This window comes from Grus americana, chromosome 13, assembly GCF_028858705.1.
Source record: "Grus americana isolate bGruAme1 chromosome 13, bGruAme1.mat, whole genome shotgun sequence".
In the NCBI taxonomy this organism is placed as follows: domain Eukaryota; kingdom Metazoa; phylum Chordata; class Aves; order Gruiformes; family Gruidae; genus Grus; species Grus americana.
In genome coordinates, this window is record NC_072864.1 from 14,399,688 (window position 1) to 14,419,357 (window position 19,670).

At 40.6% G+C, this 19,670-nt stretch overlaps 1 protein-coding gene across 1 annotated transcript; it reads right to left on the reverse strand.

Moving 5' to 3' along the window:
- Positions 1-283: 283 nt before the first annotated feature.
- On the reverse strand, positions 284-18,902 carry SHCBP1 (SHC binding and spindle associated 1). Its single transcript, XM_054841071.1, has 13 exons — positions 18,763-18,902; positions 16,876-17,043; positions 16,183-16,298; positions 14,256-14,464; positions 13,067-13,159; positions 10,271-10,504; positions 10,001-10,169; positions 8,623-8,743; positions 5,452-5,583; positions 4,407-4,525; positions 3,561-3,647; positions 3,073-3,214; positions 284-2,303 (listed from the first exon to the last, which is right to left on the reverse strand). Exons 1-13 carry the CDS (start codon positions 18,887-18,889, stop codon positions 1,981-1,983), a joined length of 2,040 nt encoding a protein of 679 aa, XP_054697046.1. The 5' UTR covers positions 18,890-18,902; the 3' UTR covers positions 284-1,980.
- Between the last annotated feature and the right edge of the window lie 768 nt (positions 18,903-19,670).

Consider the following 19,670-nt stretch of genomic DNA (forward strand, 5'->3'; position numbering starts at 1 on the left):
CTCCTCAACCTACTGACAACCTGCACAATAGAATCACTGGTAGCATTTGGCACAGGAACAGGCAAAACTGCGCTGGTATTGAAAGCAGAAAAGTTACATTTTTATTGGTATATTCATAAATGTAAAGCTGAATTTTAGAAAAGGGAGGTAAGAGGCTGTCAAGAGATAAGCCAGGCTTAAAATGAAGTGCAAGGGAAAGAAATGCTACCTACACAACACGAAGGCAGCTCACTCAGGAGAATTACGGTTTTGAAAAGATGAGAGGAAAGAACCACAAAATTAGTTTTTAGCCCCAGTCCTTTAATAAGGATTACACTTGGGAAATAAAGGCATAACATCAAAGCATGAAACTTGACATGTGGCCTGATGAATAGCTTAAGATACTAAACTACTGCCAGTCTTAGCATTAGCCTGTCACTTGACTCAAGTATTTCTTTAAAGTCACTACGTGGCAAACATTTATGGGTTTGTGCATATTGAGATACTGCTATGGCGTTTATGTTCATCAAAACGCAAAGTTTCATTCTGAAGTGTCCTGAGCAGAATAAAACCAGAAGCAGTGGGCTAGGAAAGCTGCAATGAATTCTGTGGTGCACATACTAGAAGAAAATGCTTGTAAATTACACCTTTCTCTTTTCCTTTCTATCAGCTGCTCACACTAAAACGAATCATGTACTGAAGTGAATTTTGCTTGTCATCTCAATTTAAGAATAGCTTGAGTAAAAAATCTGGATCAGACTATTTATATCCACTTCCAGGCAATGCATTCACTTCTAGTAAAGCCATACACCTGCTAAGCTACTTTCAGAAATTATCCCAAAGTCAATTCGCTGGCAACATGCTTTTCCCTTCTTAACACCATATTTGATTCTGTTTCATAGGACATCCTGAATCACTTAGGAGTTAGTATTTTCCCACATACCTTTCACACACCAGTTCAAAAACTGACCTACAACTCTTGAAGACAGTAGAAAAGTTTGAAGAAGGCATCTGTATTTGTAACTAAAAATCAGAGAGGCACTGAGAAGGAAGAGTCCTCAATCAGGCAAGTCCTTCCAGTTTTTCCCTCAAGTAAAAACTAATAATGTGCAACAGTAAGCCACTGAAGTGCCTTTGTTCTACTGAACGTTCCACAGCTGCGGGATGATAAAATCACAGTGTAAAGTAATTTTTAAAATTTTCCATTCATTTCCAAAACTGCTACAAGCGGTATATAGTTTTAAAGTTTTTAGAATAATGCACTGAAAGGTATGGTATGAATACCACTAAGACAGACATCCATTTTGATTTCTCTCTATTCAGATTAATGGAGTTTAGTTAGATGCTGCCTTCCTTAAGGAAAAGGTGCACAGGCACTGGTAGCTGTTGGAAGTAAAGAGCTGGGCACAGAAAGACACAGAAGACTGAATGATGCTACACTTCCAAATATTAAGTTTTCTAGAAAATCCTTCAAGTATGAAACGTGGCAGCCAATCACGACATTCCTAAGGAAGAGAATTCCACTAGCTTCTGTTCAATGTAAAAAACTAAAGTATGTCAATCTCTTACAGCAGTCAGCTGCAGACTAATGACACTTGAAAAAAATGGAGGAAGATGTACCACTAAGTGCTGCACATTTGTTTTCCACTCTTCCATGATAAGTCCTATCTATATTTTCTTTCTTTGAAGATTTTCTTTATAATGAGAAGTTAAATAAATACCTTTAAAAAATTAATCAGAGAGCTAGCAAAGCAGCAGCATGTAGATTAGCAGAATATATGCACGGTCTCCATGCTAGAGTTCTGTTTTCTATGACGTTATCCATATTTGCAGCAAGGAAGCAAAGTTTCCACATGCAATATATATACTATTAATAAATATTTGTCACATTTTAGTAACATTATGGAAGGCTAATGGAAAAGGTGAACTCCTTGGAAAGCAGCAGTAAAAATAATAGCTTGTGCAAATCTCTTATTGCAATTCCATTAGGAGTCAGGACAGTCAGAAAACAAAGGTACCAAAACTTCCTTTCCCATTCCATTTGAACTGATTGCCCACGATAGAAACAAACATTTCTTGTGACATTAAGTTGTCATCAGCTTCTGTGATTCCCAGTTCACTCAGTCTTTTCTTGTGCATCTGGCTCTTCTTTGCAGAAGTAGCCCCGAGTTCATTTGCAATTTCATAATTGCCTTCAATTTGTTCAGAAACCTCAGCTTGCTCATAAAGCTCCAACTCATCAGTTACACATTCAGGTAGTTGTTCTTGCCTGAAGCCCTCTAAGCAGGCTGTCCCATCACCTGCCTGGGTAGGCTGTATATTCCCTAAGTCAGGAAACAATAAGAATGTTATCAACAATCATGCAAAACAGCCAAATCATTTAATACTCTGGGAATTAAATTTTCTTCAAGCTTAACATTTTCCACCTCATCCCACTCACTTTTTGGATAACTACTCAGTGACAGCCACATATTCCAAATACAGTGTAAGATGCTTAAGGAAGAGGTTTCTTCTTGAGAAGACTTTCAGTTGCCAAGTAATAGTGATATTAGAGAAAATTACAGCAGGTTTACACATTGCACTTAGACAGTGACAGTTCTTCTCGAATAAGACATAATATGAAAAATACAGTTGTCACATTTTACTTAGCGCAGAGAAAAATTCTGTGCTGGGAGCACATCTCAGCTCTAATGCGCAAAAGAAAAAATGAGCAGAGAATGATCATGAACCAGAAGAGCTGTAAGAGAAGCCATATCTGCTTTCTTACTGGTTGCACTCTTCTTTCTGCATGACCCAAGGAGGCCATCAGTCATACAGGCTCTGCTTAGTAGGGAACACAGATCAGGTATGTAAGGACTTTACAATGGAAGCGCACACACACCATGAAGCACAGGCATTCACAGTATTTCTCTGCAACAAGTTCATCCTTTAGGAAATTTCAGTGTTTTGATAGTTATGAAGATTTATTTCAGCTAAATCAATCTAGACATTACTAGAAAATTTAAGAGACTTGATTATGAATTATGCAATCCAAAAACCTGGGTATACTAGATTTACTTGTTTTAGGAATTTCTTCTAGGAAGAGAAAAATACCTTTGGTTCTGTCTGCTGAAGGATCCTTTACATCAGAGGGCATTGCTGGTCTAACCAGGACTACACCATATCCTTCATTATTATGGATCATATTATTGACCATGGTTATCTTGGGGATGTCATAATGTTCATCTAAAAAGTTCTACAGCAAAGAAATGGAAATCCATCATGTTATGTCCAGTTAAAGGGATGCAAAATATTTCAGTTTTAGGTAGAATCAGTTCTATGTATTGGCTAGAATTTTATTATTTGCCTATGCAAGTGACTTTGCAAAAGACATTTTCTTTCTGGCAGATAAGAAATAAAACAAGTATACTGCTTTGGTGGACCAACCCGAGGCAAACAAGTACCATCATCATCATCTGTGACATATAAAGAGTTCTTCCATAAGGCAACAAGGTTATAAGCCAACCTAAACACAAATTAATTGCATTAATTCTAGTAGCCATAAGCTTTTGAAAAACAAGAAAATTCTGCCTTGAACTGACCTTTATAAGTATTCCCTCCTTGCAGTGATGTATGCCATTGTCTAACAGGGTGCATGTACTACCTGGATATATTTCCACACCAGCACCCTGCAAGATAAAATTGATGGCAGTTGACAAATAGTTCGGGTACATTTCCAATTTAACTTGACAACTCCATTGCAGATCTTTGTGTTCATCTACCAGTTTGCACAATGCAAAATTGTGCTACCACTCCAGCTTCATGACTTTGTTAATCAACTCAAGCAGCAATACCCACGGTTGAGGCCCCATGGATAATATTATTGCCACCAGTCTTTACCAAAAGCTCTAGTAAAGACTAACTGCACGGTCTTGCATTACTTTCTTGTTCTTTAGTCATCCACCTCAACACTCAAAGCCCCATCATTCTTCAAAACCTCCTAATCACAGTTCAATTCTGTGTTTATCATCCTTTTATAAGAATCAATGGACAAATGTCCAAAAAGGCATTTCATTTGCATAACAAATGCAAGGTTTAGTGAGAAAATTATTTATAGGCAGAGAAAACAGAAAATCACTTTAAAAGTATTGTAGGACATGAATCAGTCCAGCAACACAGCACTATTATTTCACAGATGTCCCCTGTTACTACAGCATTGTCGTATCATCACACACCAATCAGCATGAGACACTTCACTAGATACTATTGGAGGCTACAAGACCCTGGGACCAATCTCTTAAACCCAGTAACATGTAGCTGTCCAAAATGAATGTGTAAAGGTTCTCTCAAGAACAACAGAAGTCACCCCGTTACTGACTGTATTATTCCCAAGTAGAAACCTTTATTTTAATTTAGGAAATAAGCCAGAGTTAAGAATTTGCTTGTACCTTGGCACCATACAGATCTGAGTTTTTCATTAATAGCTCAGCTGATGTTCGTATTGTTATGCCTGTAGTTTCACATTGTAACACACAATTCTCCAGGGTGGTTTTCCCATGATGGACATCTACATACACAGAAAGCAAATATTGTTAAATAAATCAGTTATGCAAAGGCAAACCCCTCCTACAGATAGATGAGCTTGTAGCATTTTTGCAGCATGAAAAAGTTACTATTTTAATTTTATCCACTTCAGGTTAATTTTACCAATTTGCTCATGTGTGGTTTGAACTCATGCTATTTTTCTAGTATAAGCAGGAACATTGCTGCAAGGGAGCATTAGTCAAAATTTTGTCTTAGAGGGTTTTTGGCATTTTATTAAAAGTGAAAACAACTATTCATTACATTCCTAAGAGACTTTTGAATTAATAAGATATTAAATACATGTATGCAGGTGTTAATAAACATTTTAACATGTTTAAAATCAAATGTATGTTGAGACAAAGTATTAATTGGCACCTTCTGCAAAGACAGAAGGCCACAGCCAATAAACTTACTGGATACAATTTAGGACTATTGGAGCCTCAGTCTGACTGCACTGTCAGCAAAGTTCTACACTACTTCTACAGCATATGCCATTCCTCAGTGGAGAGCTGGCTGGGTTCAGCTACAGCTGAGTATTGCCATGGGGATTCTTTTGTGGAAAGAGGAATTATTTCCTTTTCCAGGTAGCCTGACATAGGCTGTGCAGCAGTCAGTCAGGTTACCTTAACAACAGAAAAAATATCAAGTCAAATGATCTTATCCAAGTATAAGAATAATACACAAGAGCCACAATAGCTTGAAAGTACAAAGAGTGAAGTTATTTTGATGTTCACATTATAAGCAAGTCAAAAAAAAAGCGGGGGGGGGAAGCCTTGATATTTATGCCTGTAGGGCTCCTCTCCACAATATTTTGTTAAAACTAGTAAACTCTAACACTGGATCCCAGCTTTAATTCTAACAGTAAATTAAAAAAGATTCACAGAAAGGTCAAGATGCTTTTATACTTACTTAAAATCCCCTCCACAGCATCATGTTGCACTAACTTCAAACTGGAGATCCTTATATTGGCTCCTGTACAGTCAACAAAATTGTCTCCTTTCCCTCGTTTTTCTATCACAATATCATCTGGTAGGCCATAGCCTTAAAGCAGAGGTGAAAGACGCAAGTTCGATTAATAACTGGTAACAATTAAGTGCTCAGTACATAACAGACATTTAAATTAAATATGGAGGTTTAAAACTTGAGGTCTAATATCTGGAATAGGATTTTCCACCCAGTGGCCAGGCTACACCTTACATCCCCTCTGTACCAAGGTCCAGGCACTCAAAACCAAGCTCAAAAGTTACCTTATTTGAATGACACCCGATAAAATGCAAAGTTATTTAGACAGTTGAACAAAAGGGTAACTGAGCCCACATTTGCCAAGGCCAAAGTTCTCACTCCCAAAAGTTACAACAGAGCAGGGAGATGCAGTAAAACCAAGGACACACAGGCAGCTGCAGCCTGCTTTCAAAGTACAGAAGTTTGCTAGAGCAGACAGAGGTTCCAAAGAGCATGGGGAAAAAGCAGTCACAACACAAGGAAGCAAGTGCGGGGGACTTGATGTTGTTGGTAAGATTCATCCAACTTCCCTATTTAAATGAAACTTGGGTCAAAATTTAATGTTTCTATGTTACATGGGCTTCCAGATTAATTCAGATTAAAAAGAAACTTTCACAAGCATATGCCAACATTGATTTACTAAGCCATCCACAGTTGTCAGCATTCAACCACTTACAGAGAAATTTATGAGCATGTAAAGCTTTTATTGCTTGTCACTGACAAGAATCATGATAAGAAAAGCAATAATGCAATGTCTATTAAAGCAGCATGAGTCCTATCCTTCTCCGAAGGCACGCACAAACTCAGATAAGAAGCGCCTGAGCAGGATGCTAGCTTTTAACCAAGTACATAAATAAATACTGTAATGTGCAAGTAGAAAGGTTAAAAAAAAGAAAAACCCACCCAACTTTGAACAAGAGTTGGCAGAAAGTTTTAAAGACAGCAGATCTAATGCAAAGTGATTGGTACTTCAACACACTATACTATCTAGAAATCTTTTCCCACTGCTACTTATTTATGGTCGTCCCTGGGGAGGAGGTGGCATGGGGCAGTTTACTTCCAGTACGTAAAAAGAAAGCACCACGGGACAGCAAACGGCAGATCTAGGTTAACTTCACATGACTACAGAAAGAGGTTATTATCCAAGGCAAGAGTTTTAGGAATAATTGTCCTACAGACTACCTGCAGTTTTTCTAATCATACTTTTAGCTTGCTTTACACTTCACCTCTAAAGCAGCAGCTCTTATAGTAAGGAGGCAGCCAGTGACAAGATAAGGAATAGAGAAGGAACCACTGCTGTCGAGTGGTGTTCAATACACAATGTCGTCACAGCTGTACGCCCTGCCTGTAAGCTAAGTGATTCCAGAACTAAAGGCAAACGTCATCCAGTAACACTGATCACAGATATTACACAGGCTGATGCTACAGGTTCTCATTCAGCTTGAACTACTGTACAAGCAGAAGGGAAGTTCTTAGGTGCCTTTACTACATGTTTTTGTCAAGTGTTAAAGTTATCCTTACCATGATTTCCTGCAGCTGCTATTACTTTAACATTATTTAGTCCTTGTAAGTTTTTATTTATCCCTGACTTACTAATCCTCATACTTTCAACCTCAGTATTGACTTGCACAGTGGCTGGAAAAAAAATAAAAGCTCTACTAAGCAAAGTGACATTATATCTTTAATGAGTCACCTCTTCATCCCAAGAAAGCCCCCAAAACAGCCAGCTGCTCAGATTAGCACCAGCAAAATTTTTCTTGATGCTCTTACTTCAAATGTTTTTGGCTGCTGCTACTGCTATAAAAGCTTCTCTAACAGGAGTCCCTATAAGAAGATTAAATACCCCAACACATAGTCATTATTCAGAGTAGATCGTACTGAAGATACATATTTATATGCCTTGCTCCTTAAAATAGAGCAGCTCATCCTTTAATAGGTGTGCTGTTGCACCATTTATATTACTCTTTCCTCAAAGCTAGGAAAACAATTGTTATAAATACACAATTTTAAAAGAATGTCATTCTTGCAGATAAATAAAGCACTTTGAGTTCCTTTATCCTGAAGGTGCATTGTCTATCAGCATGCATATCTATAGATATATGCATATATACAGAAGAGAAGGGTGAGAAAAAGTGACACTCGTAAAACAAGGGCAAGAAAAATAAAGTCCAGAACAGCAGGAAATTAAACTCTCAGCCTTCTTCCCATTAAGAAGTTTTGACAAGATAAAAATGCCGCTAAATAAGTATCTGAACAGCTGCACAAGCCCCAGTGATATACAGACTATTACCTTGCAACAGCATGCATGCCTAAAGCAGAGGAATCACACTGAGAAATCAAGAATTGCGAGGAAGAAATAGCAACATATCCTAGATAAGGCAGAAGTATTTCAAACACAAATATTTTGCAAGAAAAATGGAATCGCATATGCTGTGTGTGTTCCTACAGAATAAATACATATGTTAAATCAACAGCTCCCTCCTCTACTCATGCACTTCACAACGCAGATTCACACTGGTGCCCCTACACACATCGCTGACATGCAATGAGTGCCATAAACTACATTCTAATAGCACTTGGTGCTCTCCCTCTGTATTCACTGGTGCTATACTGGTTAGTGTGTCTCAAGAGTCTGAAGCAGATTAAGACATGCAAAGAACCAGGACACCTCTCAAGTACTCTTAAGGTACTGGCTTTGAAAACTGAAGCCTCTCAGAATGACTTTTGTGCTTCCTAGATGTAAAAATAAATAAATAAATAATCATGTTTCTGTTGAATCCTATTATCTATATACTTGGGATAGATTATATAGATAAAAAAATAATTAGGAGGAAATTATGAATTTGCTATTAATCAGCAAAATTTGCAGTTTACTTGCAGAAGTAACTATGGCTAATGAAAAAGCTTACTCCATCCTGCATTCGACATGGCTCTAAAAGCAGAAATAGGAACACTTTGAAGAAAAAAGCAAATGCTCCTGCCAAACTCCACAAAAAGTAAATCCTTATGCAGAGCTAGTTTAAGACACTCACTGTTTACTTTTTTTTTTTTAGGACCTTTATGCTAGCAAACCTCTACCTTCTAGTTCAACTGAATCAGCAATGCAGAACACGCCATCTACAACATAATGACCAGGACAGATGATGACTGTATCTCCTTCGTAACAGGCATTTACAGCTGCCAGTGGATCATTGTGAAACTGTAAAAGACAAACAATATAATCAGCTCCTGAAGAATGCTATAAAAATGGATGCATTTATTCCCTTAAAGCTTGCTTTTCAATTACATGTTGCTGTTTTGCTTAAAAGAAATCCTTTGTAATGGCACAAATAATACACAATTTCTACATTGAATTCAAGAATCATAGCACTCACTGGACAAAAACAGCTTTAAAACATTCCTTTGATGTTTGTGTCATGTCCATTCCCCCATCAGAAAACTAGGGCAGAGAGACAGATTGAAGAGCATATGCACCGGAAAGCAAACCTCAATATGGCCTTGGTTCCAGGCCAACATTTGCATTGTGCCTCAAGTGACTTGCCAAGAATTACTGAATAATTAGATGACAGAAGGTAAAGAAAATAAAAACCACAAACAACTCAGCATCTAGATTTGAGCTGGTCTGAACACGGACATAACCCTTCGCTCCTGTTGCAAGTGACCCCAAAATAGAGTTCAGATATTACAGTGGCAAACATGGGGTCCACATGGTCCTTTTCCTTGCCCAACGAGGGCAGGCTGATAGCCTTTACAAATATTACTGGGCAATTCTGTATTGAAGGATAACAAATAGCACAGAAAAATTCCACATTTATTGCTTCCCAGCAAATTCCAGGGTAAGCATAGTGAGCATTTTTCAATTGACATGTCAGAAAATCTAATTGATAGCCCAAGTTAACCCAGGACCTTCTCTGTGGCTCCATTTTGCCCATCTGTAATTCATAAACTTGATCAGAGTACAGCAAGAAATTTCATTTGGGCCCAAGGAATCCAGACTGTTCTTAACTGCTGAAGTGGGAAGTCCTGTCTAAATTCACTAAAACTAGACATAACTACTTGAAAATAAATGTATCTATCTCCTACACAGAACTAAAGCAACGGAATGACATTTCTTTCTTTAAACTCTAGATCATTATCAGTAACATCAAAAGATACAGGTATTTCAACATTAAATATAAGTATTACGCCTTACCATGTTGTAGAATTATTACAGAAGGTTTATCTCATTTCCTACACACAGGAAGGAAACTGCTTGTATAGAATATTCGGCAGACACAAATGAATGAAATTATTTGTATCATCTAGTCTTACCACTTATTGTTTAAATGACAACGCTTTTTTTGAACTGACAAAAAGTAACACTGTGCAAATGTAGTATACATGATTAACTTATTCTTCCACATTGTTTCTTAAGGAGAAAAACTTATTAGCAGACAGACAATGCCTGTTACTGTACCTGTATTTCTAGTTCTTCACCACAAGATTCAGGACAAAGTTTGTCCCTTATCAATGACTGCAGCAAACTTGCCATCATGATTGAGGACACAACATGAGTGACCTTGGTACCCGTTGGTCTCTGTCCTTTAGCTTGAAGACCACTGGATTTTTGGTAAGCAAACACATACCTAAAACAAGAGCAACAAAGCCATCAGTTCTTTCTTCGGTAAACAATGTCCATGTCGAGTTTCCCACAGGGCCCTCCTCCTTGCACAAACTCGCCAAGTACCTCAGCAGAGGATTCTCAATTAGTTTTAGCTTTTGTTTTAAGTGCTCTATTTCCTCATACAATTTTAGTCCTTCCACCATGGAGACGTTTTCTACTTCCGAGTCCGAATCACTGCTTGATATGCTGTTCCTCACATTTAAAAATTTCTTGTAAAGCTCTTCACATTGAGACAACAGGTTCTGGTAATCAGCTACAAGCCCAGAAGGCACACGGTGTTCAAGGATGTCATAATGCCTGCAATTCAGAGCAAGGGGTCAGTATATTTCGTGTTTATAATTTCAAAAGATCAAATACAAACCCGGAGAGAACCTGAGGAGTTCTGTATCACTACTTGAGTCAAAATTCTCTGCAGTGTATATCAACACAGCTCAATGTTTTTGAAAGCAGCAAAACCAAAAGCTTGAACAGACACAAAGATTACTTTCTAAATAGTTGCCCAGCCACTTTGAAAGATTATACACAATTATCAGAAACTCACTCTAAAACAGAGGCATAAACATTAAAAAAATTATAAGAATTTAGAGGGTAATTAGATATAAAAATCTATTTTCAAGCAGTTACTAGAAAAACTGAGAAAATCATGTTTGAAATAATAGAAGAAAAATGCTATAATTTGAAGTCTCTATTAGCACCAATCTAAACAACTACCTGAAGAAAAGCACAGAATAAATAAGGCAGGCATTATCAGCACCAGATGAAGATGTGAAGGCACTGCATAGTAAATTTTGCGCCATCCCAAGAGTATCTTCTACAAATGAAACTGCAGGCCAGAAAATGCGAGCCCAAAGTTGCATTCCCAAAGTGAGAAAGATGAGGGCATCTGCCAGCTAGACAGTGCCAAGATGTCCAGGGCTAATCATGTAGGACCAATCATGGTCACTACAAAAAAGCTGGACAGCAATTAATGATACAAATAAAACAAGATTTAATTATCTCGCATCATTTTTCAAGGGAACTTATTAAACACAGTATAAATAGCTTCAAGAGGCTACATGAAATCAGAGCAAAGATGTTCCCTCAACTTTCAGAGATTCTTTAAAGCGTGCACTTAAAGCATGTTGCAAAGAGCAAGAAAATCTGTAGTCGAAGCAGTCAATATCTATGCAGTTCCAATGAACAGGGTGTATAGAAAGACAAAGATCCTCACAAAATTTTAGCAGTGGGGATATCAGAGGCAACAGAGTAAGTCAATGCAGCATGATTAACAGCAGAAGAATTTATAGCAATACAGAAATATAAAATATTTGGCAGAAACTGAATGTTGTACACAATTTGGCCCTGAAATGCATGCTCTACATTTTAGAGCTGGTCACCATGAAAGCACACAAAACTAACTGTTTCTTCAAGCTTTAGTTAAACAGCTCATACAGCTTTAGTTGCCTCAGAAGACTAGTACAAGCTAATGGGCAGTGTAAAGGTACTGTCTGTTCTCATTAAAGCAGTGCACAGCAGAGACCTGAAAAGTCTAAAGCATCATGTTTCCATGGATTGAAGATTAATGTTATTTCTGAGCTGACACATCAGTGCTTAGATCACAACATAGGATAGCACCAATATCAGCGTAGCTTGGGGGACAGGCTTTGTATCAAGCATGGTATGGGGAAAAGTAAATGTTGTTATCCTTTCTTCTTTTCTACTTGAAGATACTGTTTAAGCATTTTGGATTCTCACTAAAATGGCTGTAATGCCATGCATAGTGTTAAAATATAATAAAAACATTATCCAGTGGCGCATCATTGCATTCTGGTTTCATTCCATGTAAAGTCTCCACAAGGGTCCAAAAGTCAACAACAGAAGAACCATTTGCTGGTGCATACAAATATAAATACTTCAGAAACATGTACAATTTCCATATATAACACTTCCCATAACTTGTATGATCTCAGAAAAATACAGGCGTATCAGAGTCCTCAAATGTCACTTTGTGTCCTGTTTGAAAGAGAGGCCCAGAGCCACCTTTATAGTGTGGATAATGATAGTAGTTTTCTTTGTAAAGCACTTGCTATATGCTATATTCTAGCACATGTAATGCTGTATTCTAAACAGCTCTTCGGGGTAGGTTATAAATATTCACTGATGTAGTTCCCTAGTATCATAAGAGTATCAAACCTGGATCTGAATGACACAAACTTCCAGATACTTATGATGCTAAGTCATAATAAGTAAAGAAAAAGAATTGAAAAATAACTCTCTTTCATGAAAGACATAATGAACAGATACAATGTCAAATCTCCAAGGAAAGTCTACGGTAAAAATCACTTTTCAATTATTCATTCCAGGTATGTTTTATGGTGTGCTTTGGTTATTTAGCACCCTCAAAAATATAACCAGACTGTATTCTTGTGCAATGCTTCAGTTCCATATGGCTGCACAGCATTAAAAACCCACCTTCAGAAAACCTAATGCCGACTAATCCTGCTAGGGAAAGAAATACGTACATTCCTTCTCAGCATGACCAGTTTACAAGTTTTTGTTTACATTCAGCTCCATTCTCGTTCTTATTCTATGCCCAGAGGTATCAGAGTATCCCACGTTAGCTTTAATTAGGATTACAAGTCCTATGCCTGCTATTTCCTATAGCTGGATTTGGAGCGCCATCTGATGGAAGGTCAAGGATTACAGGGGAAAACTGGGTTCAAAAATCAGCTGGCAACCTTAGTTGCACCCTCTTTCCATACAAAATTTTGAGCATCAGACAGTGAATGCTGCTAGGACAAACTTGCTTTGATTTACTAGTGAACAGTTTTCCTTGAAATCTATTTGTGTGTCACATAGTACCAAAGGCATTACACTTACAGTCTCAGTCGAGGCTCAACGCATCGCACAAAGTAATCAAAATCATCCTCCTCCTCCTCGTCCCAGGTCCTCCAGATGCACTGGTAGAAGAACCTTTTGAAGCAAAGCAAGCATTTAAACATGCAAAGAGGCCACATTAACCTGAGCAGAGACAACAGTACTGCAAACATGACTGTAATCAATTTGAGAATTCATCTCAAAGCATCACTTCTCTCCAATTCCATGCTACCATTCTGTAAACTATTTAGTATATACAGAAATTCTCTTTCTTGTCTGTTGTTTAACTGCATAAGAGTTTTATTTTGTTTTTCTAAGTTCAAAATTCATAACAGCCTGAGTCCCACTGCTTTTCATTAAGAGACACTGAACAGCTAAAAGCTGGATTTGAAAACGAGACTTACACTCTCAAGATCCTGAGATTTTTTGGTGTTTTTTGCTTTTGGCCAGACATCCTTCAGCTAAGTTTTCTTTTCCACAATGAGTTCATCACCTCCATCATTCAAGCTTAGATCTGTATTACTGAGCAGTGCTCAACAGAATGACTCTCTCCTCTTTTCCTCCTGCACCTTTATAAACACAGCCCATTTTCTAGACAGGAAGGTCATTTCTCCCATTTTAGCATTTTCATCCAGTCCTACTGCCTATTTGTAAATAGCTTTTAAACAGCATGTAGTACATCAAAGTGAGGGAGATGGAAAAGAGACACAGAGACATAATAAAGAAAGGAAAATAGAAGTAAGATGCAAAGAGACATCTGAAGAAAGAGCAAATTTAGGGGAGAAATGCAGAAAAAGGACGAATGAGACAAAAGGAAAAAACCCACCAAAGTGTTATAGAAGAGAAAGGAGCACTGCACTAGAGCCAGCAACATGATAGAGCCCAAGAAAATCTGGGGTGGAGAAGTGAGGGAAAGCAACACAGACTCCCCCCCTCTCCTTTTGAGACAGAAAGCAGACTGACAATAAGCTGCAGCTAAATGTACCTCATGATTGTGTGATTACCTGTAGCTGCAGAGGACACCACGGATTTTCTTTGTGACCAGTCTCCTCATAGTACTAGGCATCAGATTTACTTTGGAAAGCTTGGCTTGGGGAGCTGCCAGCATCACAAGAACTCAAGGCACCACCCATTGGGTACTACCAGAGCACAATTGTTCAAGACAAAAATTAAACCTTGAGCATTTTCTTACCTGACATGCTCTACAGCTAGTGCTGTCTGATCAAACTCTCCCGACTCATCATACACAACCCACAGCTCCTGCAGTGGTATCTGACGCTCCTTCAGCTCCAAGAGTTCCTGCATGCACTCCAAGGTAAAGGTGCTAACCCGTGACTCGCACAGGAAAGGCTCACCGAGTTGCACAACTGCTTTCAGAGCTGAGTACTCCACATCAACAACCTGTTGGAACAAATAGTTCTTAAGATTTCTCTAGGCAGAACCTTAGACACAGCTGAGGAAGGCTAACACGATGTGCATAAGTCAGCAGGCCATACTGCAAGTGCCAGTTGACCCACACAAACCAATGCATGTTGCATAGTACAACAAAGGGAATCTATTCAGCTGAAGTGACGACCCCAAAATTAAGCTTCTCAGAACCACACACGTAGACTCTTTTCCTCATTCAAAACTTCACTCAAATCCCTCATAATACTCATACAAAGCGAGTAAGTTGCTTTCCTGTTTTGTTTATTTGCTTTGTTAAGAAACATGCAAAAGCAGCATCCTCAGATAAATCAATACCTTACAGTTCTCAGGGAATCCTTCAGGGCTCATTTTTCAAAGTGCCCACAAGACACAAACAATCCAAAGAGGTAGTCTGAGCCACTGAAAATTTTGTCACTAATTGGGCTGAAAAGCTGAGGGGGTACAAAGTTTTGCCCTCTTCAAACATGTAATGAAACTCCAAGTTCGAACATCTAAGGTTTGCACAAAGACATATGAGTTTGACATTGGGAGACCTAGAAAAGGAGTATCCCAAACCAGAAATCTTCAGTGGGCCTATGACAGGAGTATGCAATGCAGAAGAGCTATGATTAGTGCCCAAGGTGGGTTAGAAGGAAGAATTTCTTCTGATAAAAAAACCTGACAAATGCTCAGAGCCTGATATTTGAAAAGACTACATTACAACAGCCAGCTCTGGACCAAGTACTTAATCCCTCTTTGCCCACAGACTTCTACCTCATGGCTCACTTGCACTGACTTGGTGTCCTTCCTTCCCATTTCAAGCAAGGAGCCCATTGAAGACATTGCTTTTATTTAGGTATGGTCCTCCCACCAAATTACAGACTTTAGAGAGAGCATCCCTGAAATTAGCATGTGAGATGTTTTTGCCACATAACCTGCACATAGGTAAAGTTATATAGTTTCTATATTACCACGTTTGGTTGAAAAATCATTTTCCCACTTCTAGAGAAACTCAAGTAAAGCCAAGTGACTGTGCAGTGCCCTAGCATGCAGAAAGCATAAGTAAATGTTGTATAAACTTTTGCTATAGCACCGACGAACCAATCTCACAAACACAATAATCATGCGCTTTGCACCCTGCTAACACTTCAAAGTCCAAAAGACCACAGATGACAGGCTGATAGTATCAACAGAACAGAACCAAATCTCTCTTATTTTCAAGATATCAACACCACTTTATGGGTGTCTCAGAGAAAATGAAATTCACCTGCCTCACTGACAATGCTGTAAGTCAACAGCAGAATTTTTAAATGGTAGACAGGCAAATACCAAGGTTGAAAAATGAAATAAAGCCAAAAATAGAAGGTCTGCTTGGTGCTTGGCTTTCTAAAGTTGTAATGTGCTGTAGCCCTAAAGAGCTGGTTCTGAGCAGTTGTGCCTCACTGCAATGGCGGCCTTTCATGCAAGTATCACATCACAGACTCCAACCCCATGGTTCTGGGTGAAGGAAGCACACCAGTGCACAAGACACACGGTGTTTTGGAACAAGGCTTCCTTTGAAAGAAATTCCTATTGCTCTAGCCATCACTGACAATTAGATATGAAAATGTTACTATCTTTACCAGCTCATAAACTTCATAAATGACCTGTCTGTTACAGAGGTAAGTTATGTTAATTGGAGACAAATGCCTGAAGAACTGCATCCCGTTTACCTCAACAAGGACTTCAAACACATTAGTGCGCCAGACTGCCTGCCATCCAGATGGTTCAAGGACCTTCTCCAGGTATTCAGCTGTGAATTCTTTCACCTCAGAAGCTTTGCAGTCAGCTAAAAAGAAATTGAAGACAGTACATTTATGCAAGAAAAGAAAGAAAAGTCCTCCAGATCATTGGAAAATTAGAGTTACCACAGTTGAAATGTTCCTCAACCACAGCTAAAGTTGGACTTCATTCTCTTTTGCTCATAACTGCCAGCATTTTTGCTGTCTCTCTCAGTACTTAGAGATCTGAAGAGTCATCTGTTTAGTGCTTCTCTGGAAGAAGAGATCCAGTATTCAACCTTCCAGCAGTATTAAACAGCTAACCTGTGCCTTATCTTAAACAGTCTTACCAGACACAAAAAAGTTCTATGAAGAACAGTTAAAACAAGGCACAGAATCCCACCTTTTTCTTTCAATCATTCAGATTCTATTTACTTACATTAAAATAATTGCCTCCTGGTCCACCAGCTAGAGCAGCTGAGGTTACAGCATAAGTGATGGCAGTACACCACATTTTTTCTAGTCACTGTTATTAAGAGCATCTCACAGTTTAACAGGGAATTGACTCCATTTAAACTGGATCATTTAAAGAGTCACTACAAGAAACCTGACTACGTGTTATTTTTCTACTAAGAAATTACTTACCCAAGATGTAATCCTGGTATGCTTTAAATCTCTCATAAAACAAAAGGTGATCAGTGTGAAAAATATCTGGAAAAAGCACATTCCCATCTGGCACAGTCCTTCCTAAAGCTGTCCCTGGTTTGTCACGACTGCCATAATCACTACAGGGATCATCTTCCTGGAGCAGATCTGGGGAGAGGAATGGGAGCAAAGCAAACCCCGCAAACTGTCAGTTCAATGCAATCATCACTCACTTCTCTATTGCCAAAGAATTCCTGTTCAGCCCAAGATCTATCATGAACCTGCTTTCTACAGCAGATCTTAAATTATCCTTGGTGAAGAGACGTAGTTACTTGCTCTCTTCTTCAGAATATTTGCCCTGTCCCAAAAGAGGATCTCCCTCATTATTGCCACCTGCCCTTAGCTGCAGTTACATGCCAATTTACTTTGTTCTATGTGTAAGATCTGAAATCCTTTAGGTAATTACCCATTCCTGTACATATTATGTCTGGATGATGCAGACAGCACACTAACAAGGTACAATATCAAGCAATAATCCAAATGATTTTCAAACATGTATAAAAGCAGCTGATATCTCACACAACTGATCCAAAATAATGCACAGAATTACTCTGAGCAGAGCAAAATATAAGACGTATGATAAAACTGCAGATACTAGTCTCAGCTAAAGATGCATTTTCACAGTTACCTTTTCCTTTTCTCATGTCTTTTCCTGTTCTTCAGTACAAAAATTCTTCTTGTATTTTAATAAACTAACAAATAACAGAGTCTCCACATCTGAAGTCTCAATGGAAATTCCAAGCAACATAGCAACATATTTAGACAGAAGGGACACAGCGTTGTCATTTCTAGCCTGCTTAAATGGACAATGGCTGAATCTTTACTTTGAAGGACTCAATATGACGATAACACCCCTTTGGAAGTCTTAAAGTGTCTCCACTTGTGTTCTCATTACAAACTCAGCGAACTCAGTCACCGTTGGTCTTACAGTATCTCTCAGGCCTGGTCATCCATAAGTTCAGAAAATATTAGAGATAGCTGCAGTAAACCAAGGGTAAGCAATGACACTCAATAGATAACAAAAGCACCAATATTCCAATATTGTGCTACTAAGGCAGAGGGCGGGGGAGTCACTTCCAGGAAAGTGTTTTTCCTCTGACAGTATTTCATACCCATACATGTTCATGAATACTAATTTAGATGCCTGAGGCATGCACCTAAGACACACACCATAAGATCATAATCAAAAGGGGAAAAAAAAATATTTTACCATGTTTATTTCCAAAGACATCCCTACATCCTCTCGCAGGGCACCATTTCTAGCCCTGTCCCTGCTCCACGCACCAGCAGCCTTACGAACCGGGGAGCGCTGAGCCGCTGCCTGGGGACAGCCCTGGGCACTGCAGCCTCCGTACCGGCACCTGCACGGGGGCTGACCCGATACAAGAAACATTTTCCCCGTAAGGGCGGCCAAGCAGCGGGACAGGTCGTCCGGGGAGGTCGTGCAATTTCTACCCGTGGAGGTATTCAAGCCCCGGCCAGAGCAGCTCTGGGCAACCTGGTCCGATCTAACAGCCCCTGCCCCTCTGCAGCAGCCTCCAGCGTCGGCTTCCGCAGCAGCAGAGCCGCCCCGGGCAAACCGTGCGTCCCTGCCTCTACTGCCCTAAGGCGGGGCGGACGGTGCCAGCGGCCCTCCGGGCGCTCGCCTCTCCCTTCCCGACCCGGGACGGCCGCAGCCCCACGAGCGGCTCCTGCCCCACGCCGGCCCCTCAGCACTTCCCCAGGCGGGGAAGCGGCCGCCGGCGGCGGCACCGGGTCGCGCCCGGCCGTAGGCGGCCCCGCGCTCTTCCCCCCGTGGGGCGTCCGCCCGGGACAGGGACCCCCTACCTGGCTTCGCCTCCTCGGCGCGCTCCTGCGGTCCAGCGCTGCTCCCGGCCGGCAGCGGGGCCTGACCGCGGTCCTGGGGACCCGCCGCCTCCGCGCTCTCCGGCAGCTCCGGCCCCGGTTCAGCCATGCTACCGCCCGCCCCGCGCGGCTCCGCCCGCTGAAATTTCAAACTTTCCCGGCAGCTCACCCTCTGCAACGTCACCGGCAGCGACCGCCCTCATTGGCTAGCGGCAGCCGCTGGCGAGTCCTGCCGCAACGGGAGGGCGGGCAGCGCCGGGGCGGTTAGCGGCGGGGTCGGGCCGGGCCGGGGCCGTTGCGCACCGTCTCTGGGCGGGCTGATGCCACAGTGCCCGCGGGCGCGTCCCCGCGGGTCGGACGTGTCGTGGGGCTCCGGCGCTGCACTGCCGGGTGTTTCCATTACCCGGGCAGCGCCCGGCGGCGGGGATGACTGTGATCGGTACTCTCCCGTTTTCCAGAGGGCTGGCCGGGCTCCCTCTGGAGCAGAGTGGCAGCCGGGACGGTCGGAAACGGAAAAGAATGCTTGAAAACTTCCACCTGTCAGTCATAGCCAAACCGACACCTTGGGTCTGTTCTTACTAGAGAAAACAGTGAGGTGCCGGTGAGGATGGGCAGCGCCTCTTCCAAGCAGAGGTCTGCTTCCAGAGGTGGTTTATCCCTACGGAGAGGTGATGCCACCGGAAGACATGCTTTGCTTTTGGCTCTGACCAGTTGCTACACAAAAGGAACCTGATAAAAATTTAAAGCACCGTTTTTTCCCCCTCTGAATTTCTCGGTGCTTGCGATGTTGTATCTCATCCATCTTAGCATTAGCATCTCTCATTTCTGTCTTGACATCTTTTCACATCCGTTTCATGGCCCAGCTTTTCTCTTCAATCCACTGTTTATGT

What these genes read in the sequence shown, in the direction of transcription:
- SHCBP1 (XM_054841071.1), bottom strand. Translation starts at nt 18,889, where the DNA reads ATGGCTGAACCGGGGCCGGAGCTGCCGGAGAGCGCGGAGGCGGCGGGT. An exon ending in TGTTTGAAGTCCTTGTTGAG is followed by an intron (nt 14,465 to 16,182) that starts GTAAACGGGATG and finishes TTGTTCCAACAG; the next exon opens with GTTGTTGATGTGGAGTACTC. An exon ending in TGATTCAGTTGAACTAGAAG is followed by an intron (nt 5,584 to 8,622) that starts GTAGAGGTTTGC and finishes CTCTGCTTTAAG; the next exon opens with GCTATGGCCTACCAGATGAT.